Source organism: Mustelus asterias, chromosome 7 (genome assembly GCF_964213995.1).
Source record: "Mustelus asterias chromosome 7, sMusAst1.hap1.1, whole genome shotgun sequence".
NCBI lineage: Eukaryota > Metazoa > Chordata > Chondrichthyes > Carcharhiniformes > Triakidae > Mustelus > Mustelus asterias.
In genome coordinates, this window is record NC_135807.1 from 19,528,172 (window position 1) to 19,540,974 (window position 12,803).

Consider the following 12,803-nt stretch of genomic DNA (forward strand, 5'->3'; position numbering starts at 1 on the left):
GTGGGATTGTGGTCGGTGCAGACTCAATGGGCTGAATGGCCTCCTTCTGCACTGGAGGGATTCTATCTTTGGACTGTGGGAAGAAACCGGAGCATCCGGAGGCAACCCATGCAGACACAGGGAGAACATGCAGACTCCGCACAGACAGTGACCCAAGGCTGGAATTGAACCCGGGACCCTGGCGCTGTGGGACAGCAGTGCTAACCACTGTGCCACCCTATACTTACACAACCCGCTTGCGTCATCTGGGCATTGGTGGCACAGCCACATTCAAGTTGATGCAATTTATTGGGGACCATTTTAATCTGACTCACCACTGGGAAAACCAGAGGCTGGTGTAAAACATTGATTTACCTCCTGCCCGATTTTACTCGTTGACTTTGTGGCCGGGTATAAAACCAGCATATTACCCAATCCCACCAGATTCCCCGACTGGCGGGTGCAATAAAATTCCTCCCATTTGGCAGAGTGTAAGATCGATGTTCCACCTGATTTGGCAACTTTCAGAGGTTGCGTTAAAATTGCCCCGAATATGGATTTGGTGGTATCAGAATATTGATACTATTGGCAGTCTGCTGTCTCATAAGATGATAATAATTGTAGGAGGACCAATAGTGAGGTTACCAAACCCACAGCAGACGATATTTTAAGAAACGGTGCAAGACAGTAACCACTTGCATTTTTGTAGTATCTTTTTCTCTAATCCAGAAAGCCTGGTGGTAAAGGATAGTACTGAGGCCAATCTTTAATCAGTCCTATATTTATTTGCGGAGTGAAATGTTGCAAGCATATATCTCCTAACTCAAGCAGACCACAGTTTCAGTGTCTCTATCTATGTACTCAAGTAAAACCTCAATTAATGCCCTACACCTGCATATAATCAAAAGCAATTGCTATCCAGTTGACACCTTTAATGACACACGGCACTTCACAGGAGTGTTTGCTATCAGATAGATTTGACACAGAGCTGCGTAAGGAAATTTTAAGATTGGTGACCAAAAGTTGAAAGTTGCACAGAGTCTTCCAATCGAAGTATGATCCTGATTTGCGCATTTAGCCAGTCTTACTCGGCCTGTTTCTGGGAGGCTGCATGTCCATTGCCAAAGCTAAGCCTTGGCGTAACTGGTACGTCTGAGCTGTTCCATCTGGATTTCCAGTCCCCACCCCCCTACCCCCTCCTCCCCACACACACATTTCCCAGGTGGGAAATTCCCTCCAAATGCCCGTTCCATCCATTTCATCCCTTAGGCAGACCCTTGGAGTGGAGGATGACTCATTTCCACTCTTATTCGATGGGTCCTGAAGATGGCTGATAAATAATGCGTCATCTGCAGACTCTGCCACTTGTGGAACAAATAGTGCCCGAAGGTTTGGGTGGAACATTTAACATTTAAGAAAAACTTTAACATTTAAGAAAAACTTGGACGGGTTCATGGATGAGAGGGGTGTGGAGGGATATGGTCCAAGTGCAGGTCAGTGGGACTAGGCATAAAATGGTTCAGCACAGACAAGAAGGGCCAAAAGGCCTGTTTCTGAGCTGTAATTTTCTATGGTTCTATGGTTCTATGGAACAGTAGTTCAGAGATTTGTGCACTCTCTCCGATGTCTCAACTTTGCTTCTTGTCCTGGTGAAGGGTGTCGATGTGTTTGCTGCCTTTGCGAATGAATCTTGTTGGTTGTTCACAAGCCACCGCTTCCTGTGAGCTGGCGAGTATGTTTGATCTCTTCAGGGATGCTCTGAGGACATCCCGAAAGCATTTCCTGGGAATCTCGTGCTGCACAGAGTCCTGAGTGGAACAGTTTCTTTGGGAGTTTGGTGTCAGGTGTACGAGCGACATGTTTATTGGAGCCAGTTTTAAGTGATTAAGTGCCTTGATGCTGAGCATGTTGGCTTGGGACAGGACACAGCTGTTGGACCGTATTTCTGGCCATGAGACTTGGAGGACCTTGCAAGGATGCTGCTGAAGATATCTCTCCAGTGCATTGAGGTGCCAGCAATAGATTGTCGAAGACTCTGACGCAAAAAGGGATGTGGGGATCACAGCTGCCTGGAAAATGATGACCTTAGTCTCAGGTTTTGAGATCTTGGTCCTCAAATACTTCCTTCTTCAGTTGACTGAACGCTGAGCTGGCACCTTGGAGACAAGAATGAATTTTGTTACCTGTCTTCATCAAGAGGAAGCTCCCAAATTATGCAAAATGGTCGACAAGCACCAGCATAATTAAGGACCCCACGCACCCCAGACATTCTCTCTTCCATCTTCTTCCATCCGGAAAAAGATACAAAAGTCTGAGGTCACGTACCAACTGACTCAAGAACAGCTTCTTCTCTGCTGCTGTCAGACTTTCGAATGGACCTACCTTGCATTAAGTTGATTCTTCTCTACACCCGAGCTATGACTGTAACACTACATTCTGCACTCTCTCCTTTCCTTCTCTATGTACGGTATGCTTTGTCTGTATGGCACACAAAAAATAATACTTTTCACTGTATACTAATACATATGACAATAATAAATCAAATCAAGATCTCACGGTTGATCTGAATTGACGTGGGAAGGTGTTTTGTTCTGGGTGCTGGTTGGAAGAGGACTGTATTTTTCTGGATGTTTGATGAAAGGTCCATTTTCCTATGTTTTGGCGAGATGGTTGACAATGGCCAGTGTCTGAGTGAGCACACACTCAAATGCCGTCTATGTACTGAAGTTCAGTGAATGAACTCAGAGTGATTTTGGTTTTGGGTTGAAGACAGTGTTGGCTGAACAGTTCCCCACCTGTTCTGTCAATCATCTCCACTCTATTGAGTAGTTTTCTGGGGTTAAAGTGCTGGACTGCAGCGAGGTAAATGGAGAAAAGTGTTGGTGCGATGGCAAAACCCTGTTTGTCACCAGTCTTCACTGAGATAGAGTCTGTGACTGTTGCATTGGTGAGGATCACAGCTTTGCATGGCATCGCAGCATGGAGAGAGGACAGCGATAAAGACAGCAGTTGGTCCCGGCATCATGCTTGAATTTCATAGAATCATAAAATCCTTCCAGTACAGAAGGAGGCCATTTGGCCCATCGAGCCTGCAGCAACAACAATCCCATCAAGGTCCTTTCCCCATAACCCCATGTATTTACCCTACTAATCTCAGCGGGTCTGACAGCATCTGTGGGGAGAGAATAGAACCAATGTTTCGAGTCTGGATGACCCTTCGTCAGAGCTCTGACAAAGAGTCATCTAGACTCAAAACAGTGGCTCTATTCTCTCTCCACAGATGCTGTCAGACCTGCTGAGATTTTCCAGCTTTTTCTGTTTTTGTTTCAGATTCCAGCATCCACAGTTTTTTTGCTTTTATCCTCCTAATCTCCCTGACACTAAGGGGAAATTTAGCCTGGCAAGTAGCCTAACCCGCTCATCTTCGGAGTGTGGGAGGAAACTGGGGCACCCGGAGGAAACCCACGCAGACGTGGAGAGAACGTGCAAACTCCACACAGACAGTGACCCAAGGCTAGAATTGAACCCGGATCCTGGCACTGTGAGGCAGCAGTGCTAACCAATGTACCACCGTGACTATCATGGGCAGGATTCTCCAATTGCGTTTGCCCCAAGACAGAAAATTCCCACTCAAGGTCAACAGACTTTTAAATTGTCCATGAAATTCTCCCACCCATGACAATCCCCGTGGCGGGTGAGATGAGAATATTTATCCCCATATGTCCGTAGATACTGATTGACCTCTCAATGTTGTCAGGACTATCTTTAAATGAAGTATCTTACCTTCTTTTTAAACTTGGCTCAGCTTATGAAAATACTCTGTGGGATTTTTTGTCTGGTGTGGGACAATGATCTGCCCTGAAGTATTTTCTGTGGCTCTGGCTGAAAGACTCCGTAAGAAGTTTAACAACACCAGGTTAAAGTCCAACAGGTTTATTTGGTAGCAAAAGCCACACAAGGTTTCGGAGCTCCAAGCCCCTTCTTCAGTTGAGTGGGAATTCTGTCCACAAACAGGGCATATAAGGACACAGACTCAATTTACATGAATAATGGTTGGAATGCAAATACTTACAACTAATTAAACTTCTTACTGTGTTTACTCCAGTCCAACGCCGGCATCTCCACATCATGAAAGACTCCGAACATCGTAGACAGTCAAGTTACAGTGACACAATGGTCATTGTTCTGACTCAACTCACACTGAAGCTAACTTGGTTTTGCCATGTATTTAAATCTACTCAATAGCTTCTATCGTGTGTGTGTGTGTGTAAGGAGAGTGTGTGTGCAAGAGAGGAAGGAGAGAGTGTGTGTGTGTGCGTGTGTGTGTTTGCGTGTGTGTGGTATGAGAATCCAGCTCTCGAGTATTAATCACAATGCGAAATGAATTTGTCAGCAGAAGAAGCAGCTTTAGCGCTCCCGTTAAAAATGAAAAGAAGGGTGTAAGATTTAAGTACTTTGTTGAATAAGATAACTTTTTAATTTTACTCCACGTGTACCCATTAGAAATCGAAGATTGCTATGAATTTGTTGTTGTATGTTCACACCTATTGCACAAAAACAATCAATTATTTTGTCACACAAATCGATTATTTTCAACACAGTAAGAGTGTTTCTCAGGGATTCTTGGCAGGTCAAAGGGGTTCTGTTGCTGGAAAAATTTGGGAAATGATGCTGTCAACATTATGTCACTTGGCCTGCAGGAAAGGAGTGATTGTGCCAGACAGGAAGCAGAGGAGATTCACCAGAATGTTGCCTGGCCTGGAGCGTTTCAGCTATGAAGAGATGTTGGTTGGGCTGGGGTTGTTTTCCTTGGAGCAGAGAAGGTTGAGCGGGGGGAACTGATCGAGTGTGCAAAATCATGAGGAACATAGGTAGGGTAGATCGGAAGAAACCTTTCCCCTTCGCAGAGGGCTCAATAATCAGGGGGCATAGATTTCAGGTAAGAGGCAGGAGATTTAGTTGGGAATTTGAGGAAAGAACTTCACCCAGAGGGTAGTGGGAATCTGGAACTCACTGCCTGAAAGGGTGATAGAGGCAGGAACCCTCACAACATTTAAGAAGCATTTAGATGGACATTTGAAACACCACAACACGCAAGGCTGGAAAGTGGTATTAGAATAGGTAGGTGCTTGATGGCCAGTGCAACCACGATGGGCCAAAGGGTCGCTTTGACTCATTTCACTCCTAATCTACCTTCAGTTCTCTCAATATTGTCAGTGCTTCACCTATCGAATGTAATCTTAGGTTTTAAAATGGTACAAACAAACTGCGCAGCAGAAAGGGTGGGATTTTACGACCTCGCTCGGGTGAGGCTCGTAGCATCCTGCTCGAGGCCAACGGAGGATTCTCTTCTGCAAGCCTCACCTGCCCCGATTCCGGGGTGGGCGAAGTAGTAAAATTCCAGCTAATGTGTGTGAAGTGTGTGCTGAATTTTAAGTTATGAGATGCTGTATTTTTCACCCCAGATGTTTCGGTGTAATCACGTTGGGGTACAGTACTCAATAAGCACTTTGCAAGCAAACTCGCTGAGGCGATGTTTGTCCATTCGTGCAAGAGTCATAATTGACAACTAGTATTTCCAAGTTAAGGTTATTAGATATGAACAGTTATAGAAAATAAAATTGTTCCACTTTCTGCCCAGGAAGCTATGCACAAATTCACGATTCAGACATGATGGGTTCCCAACCGAGATGATTCATCTGAAACTATTTTAGCAGAGATATTGTAATAAATGTATTCAAATATCAGAGAAAGAAACAACTTGCATTTATATGGCACTGCTTCAACCTCAGGCTGTCCCAGAGTGCTTTACAGTTAATGAAGTTCTTTTGGAAGCGCTGTCATTGTTGTCGGGAGTGAATTCCATACATCGCTGAATTTACATGTTGCTGCATCCCGGGTTGTTAATTTAAAGCCATAGAATCCTACAGTGCAGAAGGAGGCCATTGGGCCCATCGTGTCTTTTACACAGAGGGTCGTGGGGGCCTGGAATGTGTTGCCGGGCAAGGTGGTGGAGGCGGACACACTGGGAACGTTTAAGACTTATCTAGACAGCTATATGAACGGAGTGGGAATGGAGGGATACAAAAGAGTGGTCTAGTTTGGACCAGGGAACGGCGCGGGCTAATTGTTCCTTGTTTCTCGTTTCAAGGCTTCATTCTATGATCATCTTGCTGGTGCCAGTACAGAGCGAGACTGCGGATAGTTGGGAACCTGTCTCGGGGGCAGGGAATTCATATGGTGTTCGTGGAAGTGGAAATGACTAGGGTTGGGAAGCATTTTCCAATCAGGGCCAGTGTGATCTCCTGGACTCGTTTCGATCGCCTCAGGGGGTCGGAGAGGAATTTCCCAGATTTTTTTTTTCCCCATATTGGCCCTGGGGTTTTCACTCTGGGTTTTCGCCTCTCCCTGGAGATCACATGGTCTGGAATGGGGGGGTGGGGGTGAGTTAATAGGTTGTGATGAACAAAGCATCGTAGCTGTGAGGGACAGCTCGGTGGATAGGATATTGGTATGTAGATAGGCTGGAAAATTGGGCGGGGATCCTGGATTCAGGATTCAATCCTGGACCGGGGAGCGGCGCGGGCTTGGAGGGCCGAAGGGCCTGTTCCTGTGCTGTATTGTTCTTTGTTCTTTTGTTCTTTGTTGTCTGCCCCAACCACAATCCCACCCAGGCCCTAACCTCATGCATTTACTCTACTAACCCCCTGACACTAAGAGTCAATTTAGCATGACCAATCCACCTAACCCACACATCTTTGGACTGTGAGAGGAAACCAGAGCACCCGGAGGAAACACAGGGAGAACGTGCAAGCTCCACACAGACAGTGACCCGAGGCGGGAATCGAACCTGGGTCCCTGGCACTGTGAGGCAGCAGTGCTAACCACTGTGCCACCATGTCACCAGTGATCATTAAGTAAAATGGACCCCTCGATAGGATGATTGAGGCAAAGAAATCCCTGGAATCGAATAGAAACTAATTGGGTGATGTGATTGGGGAGCCGTGCGTTCTCCTGGATAATGTGCTAACATGAGCTCTCCTCATCCGTATCTGCGTTGTGATCTTGTAACGATCCTCATTTCATCAAAGTTCCTGATGTCTGAAAGATATCCTTCCTGAAATGTTCACCGTATCTCATTAATGATCGTCAGTTCCGATTTGGCCCTGGGAATGGGAGTGGGAGCAGCACATTAATTAGTTGTGTTGAAGTGGCACAGAATACCACTGAACGAGACACCGTCTATCTTTCACACAACATCAACAACTTGCATTTATATAGCACCTTTAATGCAGTAAAACGATTCACGGTGTGTCACTGATAAAGAAATGACTTGAGATCTATGTTGCTGGAGCCAATCTGAGCATTTTCATAGAATCCCTACAGTGTTGAAGGAGGCCACTCGGCCCATCGAGTCGGAACCAACTCTCTGACACAGCATCTTACGCAGGCCACCTCCTGCCCTATCAACATAGCCCCATAAATTCATCCTGGTAATCCCCCTAACTTACACATCTTGGGACGCTAATGGGCAATTTAGCATGGCCAATCCACCTAACCTGCACATCTTTGGAGTGTGGGAGGAAACCGGAGCACCCGGAGGAAACCCACGCAGACACAGGGAGAACGTGCAAACTCCACACAGACAGTGACCCAAGGTCAGAGTTAGCCCGGATCCCTGGCACTGTGAGGCTGTTAGTTTGCTATTTGAGGCACCCATAGGGAACACAAAGTTGTTGCGGCTGCTCTGGGCAGTGTTGGGGCAAGCGAGTGGGTGGAGGGCAGGGTGGGGGAGTATAAAGTGAGTTAGAAAGGAATTGAGGTGGTCCGGGGCTCTGATGAATGGACAGGGGAAGTCAGCGAGCCCGGGGGACTGGACGGATACTGGTCAGTTTGGTGTCTGTTCTATAGTCTGTGGTGTGAGCCAGTCATTCTGAGCTGGGACAGTGGTGAAAATGTACAGTTGGCATCACCAGAGGCAGCAAGGTCTCCCATTCCTGATCCCGATCAGACATAAATAGGTCAATTTGTCCATTGATCAGGAGGCATCGGGATTGGAGGGGCCTGTGCGGGAGATGATGGGAGAATAGTTTGTGCGGGAAATAAAGATATGGGGCCTGCTTCTTAGTAGCTGCTGACTCATCAGAATGGCATTGACGATAGTAGCAATTCCCCCATCAGTTCCTGATAAAGACTGCTTCACTTTCACTGTTTCTTTACAGTTAGACTGTAATATACATAGCGGTCACGCTCAGGTAACTTAATGAGATACACATGGTAAAATACCAGAGAGAAAAAAGAATCTGCAAGCTCCAGGGACAACTTGATAAACTGCACTTGACAAAATACGATCGCAAGATTAAATTGAATCCCCAATGTGGAGTCTGACCTGGCCAGTGAAGCTGGAGAGAGAAACGTGTAGCTCGCTGGAGGTCCTCTCTTGAGAATCTGGTGGTTGTTAAGGAAAGCTGATATCCTGATATTGAAATGGGAAATGTGTACGCGCTGAAGTTCTGGAATGGGAACAGGATTGTTTCTTGCACAGACTGGCAGGCAAGATTCCAAATTCTTCCTCATTCATTTGAATGAACTGGAAAATTGTCGGCTGGCAGAGCAGACAGTGGATAAGCCAGGCTGCTGCTTCCACTTTAACCCCACTTCTTAGAATCACAGAATCCCTACAGTGCAGAAGGAGGTCATTCGGCCCATCGAGTCTGCACTGGCCACAATCCCATCTAGTCCCCATTTCCGTAACCCCACATATTTATCCTTTAATCCACTGGCACCAGGATCAATTTAGCATGGCCAATCAACCTAAGGCGCTATCCCCATAACCCCATGCATTTGCCCGAGCTAGTCCCCCTGACACTGAGGGGCAATTCAGCATGGCCAATCAACCTAACCCGCACATCTGTGGACCGTGGGAGGAAACTGGAGCACCTGGAGGAAACCCACGCAGACACGGGGAGAATGTGCAAACTCCACACAGACAGTGACCCGAGGCCCGAATTGAACCTGGGTCCCTGGCACTGTGAGGCAGCAGTGCTAACCACCATGTTGCCCATCCTCTATATGTGTGCCGCTCCCAGGGAGCAGTCTTCTAATCTTCTGGCTCATCATGTTTGATTAGAAGTTGTTTCGCGTAAAAAAGTAGGGAAAGCTCTGACAGAAACCGGTGGATTCTGGTGGGAGAATCCAGCATGAGTCAGGGCCAGAGTGACATTTGCGAGTGAAACCAGGAGACATTTGTTTCCCACATAAAGGATAGTGAACATCTGGGACTCTCTCCCCCTCGAGAAGGACATGAGTTCTGGGTTGGCTGAAACTTTCAAAGCTGAGGCAAATCGATGTGTTTGTGAAGTGAAGGTGTTCAGGAATGTGGTGTGGAGCAGAACGGTTAAATAACATTAGGATACAGAGCAGACATGGTCTCATTGAATGACTGAGCCGGGTGAACTATTCCTGATCCTACCAGCAGGACTTTACATTCCCAAATCGGTTGTGCTGCCCATTCCCCGCCCCGCCACCCCAGGCTGATGAATAATTTGGCATGACATTGGCAAGCTGACATCATCACACCAGTCTACGATAACACGAAATCAGCAGCCCGTCCACCATTTTCAACTGTTAATGAACAAGTTATTAGGGGCGGCAGGGTGACACAGTGGTTAGCACTGCTGCCTCACAGTGCTAGGGTTCAATCCCGTCTTGGGTCACTGTCACTGCAGAGTCCGCACGTTCTCCTCGTATCTGCGTGGGTTTCCTCCGGGTGTTTCCTCCCACACTCCAAAGATCATCCCTGACTGTAAATCAGAGTTGGAAACTTTTTTTGAAGGCTTTCGGACTCAAGGGGGCCCTATTTTACCATTTTGATTCTAAGTGCTGGGCGGACTTGAAACTGAGAGTGTTTCAGATCCAACCTTAGACCCGTTCTCAGGCGCCCCCATACACACTCTGTCTGCAAAAATATCAGCGATTCTGAATCGTGCTGTAGAATCCTGTGGGCGGAGCTTAACACGCCTGAAACCCTGCAGCTCCGATCGGCACCTCCAACTGCACATGCGCAGAAAACAAATTATAGAATGCAGTTCCCCTCCCACATCCCTCCCGGACTGGATAATGCCTCCCCCTGGCCCCCATAGACAATTCCCCACCCCCACAACATTACTGACCCCCTTATCCTCCCAACCTCTCCACCACCCAGACTGACTGCGGGCCCCTTCCCCCCTTCCCCCTACCGATCACAAGCAGAGTGGCAGTGGACCCCCCGTTTCCCCTCTTTGATCATAGGCAGAGTGGCAGTGGACTCCCCGTTTCCCCTCTTTGATCATAGGCAGAGTGGCAGTGGACCCCCCGTTTCCCCTCTTTGATCATAGGCAGAGTGGCAGTGGACCCCCTGTCCCCCCCCCCCCCCCCCCCCCCCCCCGCCTCACAAATCCCAATCAGAGAGCTGTTGGACACTCGGCACCAACCTCCTCACTAATTGGAGCGCCCGAATCAGACTTATATGGAGTATGTCTGTTTTGCGCCAATTCTGGATGGGTGAACATGATGGTAAAAGGGGAAGTGCTGGTATGGTTGGGTGTGCAGCCGATTAAGTCAATTTAAATACATGCAAATGCATTGGAATGGCCGTTGTGCCAGTTTTGGGCAGAGTCCCGATCGTGGCCATTTTCGGGCCTTGGTAAAGGGGGAATCAGCGCAGAGGCGGGCGCGGATCGCAGTACTCACCTCACGCCCGACTTTACCAAGTTTTTGCGCAACTTGATGGTAAAATCGGGCCCAAAATTTGCCCATTGGAAGTCCAAACTTCTGGGGCAATTCCCACATAGTGTGTTGGGATTTCTGTGGGATTCCGTGGTGCATTGTGGGGGTACGTTCTGGGTGCGAACATCTGGAGACTGTAAGTTCTGGGGCAATATATTTTAAATGAACTCAAAGTGACAGGGGCTGACTATGTTGTCTAAAAGCTGGAAGGAGAAACTGGCCCTGATAATAACTGCAAGGTTGGGAGGGAGTAAGGGGAAGGATATCTTGGTGGGGAAGCAAGCTTCCTGGGCACCTATAATTGGCCTTCTTCCCACCGGAGGGCCACTAATTGGCCATTTGACGTTCTATTGGATTTACAGAGATGGCAGGGGTGGGAATGAACTGACACCTCCATTTCCATTCTGCCTCCTTCACCCTGCTGAGAAATGTCAAATTCAGCCGTGTGTTTCTGTGCTCCTGCACAGTCAGGGCAGTTTGGGTAATTAAGTTATTGAACATATGCCTCTATTAATAGTCTTAACACTGAAGCATTGATGAACAAGTGCGTTTGCAACTTCATTCATATGGAGATTTGGCCAGACTTGAAGCAGTGATATTCATCGACAATTGTTTCAGTTATGTATTTCTGACAGGGTCTTATTGCTACGAAAATAATACACGTACTTCAACTCTGCATTCATAGAAAGAGGACCGACTGAGAGAAAAACCAGCATGCAATATTTTCAAACCCTCCAACAAGATGGTTGCTTAGAAATGAAAATCATTTGACATCTGGCTAAAAATTGATGCATAGGATCCTTAACTTGGAATGTTAGGACGGCACAGTGGCACAGTGGTTAGCACTGCTGCCTCACAGCACCAGGGACCCGGGTTTGATTCCCAGCTTGGGTCACTGTCTGGGTGGAGTTTGCACACTCCCCTTGGAAAAAAGATACAAAAGTCTGAGAGCACGTACCAACCAACTCAAGAACAGCTTCTTCCCTGCTGTTGTCAGGCTTTTGAATGGACTTACCTCGCATTAAGTTGATCTTTCTCTACACTCTAGCTATGACTGTAACAGTACGTTCTGCACTCACTCGTTTCCTTCTCTATGAACGGTATGCTTTGTCTGTATAGCGCGCAAGAAACAATACTTTTCACTGTATGTTAATACGTGTGACAATAATAAATCAAATCAAATCATAAAGTGTCTGCGTGGGTTTCCTCCAGGTGCTCCAATTTCCTCCCACAGTCCAAAGATGTGCAAGTTAGGTGCTACATTCTCCCTCAGTGTACCGAACAGGCCCCAGAGTGTGGCGACTAAGGGACTTTCACAGTAACTTCATTGCAGTGTTAATGTAAGTCTACTTATGACTAATAAATTAACTTTTTTCTTCACTTTGGTCAATAATTTGATTTGATTTATTATTGTCACATGTATTAATATATTTCGATGTATGCTAATATCCGTGATAATAATTAATCAAACCAAATCAAAGTCAATTCTTGTGGCCATTGATGTAAAAATACACCAACTACTTTCAAAAAAATAAGAATCACCAAACTTGTCACCCACTGATAATTTTTACTCCAGTCATTCTGAAACATTTTAACAGCTGTCTCCCGTGTGTCTCTCACCACGTTATATATTCTGCACGAGGATTTCCTGGTATCGTATTCGATTCATTTGCCCTGTGTTGGCGTCTTTTGACGTTGTTATTTTTTAAAAAAGTGTTCCTGAATGGATCCAGCTGTTTGGCTTAACTTGTTTGGGAAGTTCCTGAAATCCGGTAGCTTCGTTCGAGGTTATCAATCACGATGGAGAAAGCTGCCACTTTGACCCGTGTGAAATGGGTTTTCACACGGCCAGATTGAGAATCAGTTGGGTTTTCAGAAAAGGCAGGCCCATATGCAGATCCTGCGTGGCAAATCAAATGCAGTCAGTTTTGTTAGAAAAAAAATCTCCTGTGCCACAACCTATCAAATCATTGATTTAGCAATTCAATCTCAATGAAAATAGGAAATAATTAACATTCAAATTCAAAGTGATTCAGAGTTAGTCTGCCTATGTTTAA

The 12,803-nt window shown here is 46.5% G+C and overlaps 1 protein-coding gene across 1 annotated transcript in view; it reads left to right on the forward strand.

Moving 5' to 3' along the window:
- Positions 1 to 2,866: 2,866 nt before the first annotated feature.
- lama1 (laminin, alpha 1) overlaps positions 2,867 to 12,803 on the forward strand; it is a 288,354-nt gene continuing 278,417 nt past the window's right edge. Inside the window, exons 1-2 of the mRNA XM_078216990.1 lie at positions 2,867 to 2,926; positions 4,483 to 4,579. Coding sequence (XP_078073116.1) covers positions 2,867 to 2,926; positions 4,483 to 4,579 — 157 coding nt within the window. The remainder of the gene's footprint in view (positions 2,927 to 4,482; positions 4,580 to 12,803) is intronic.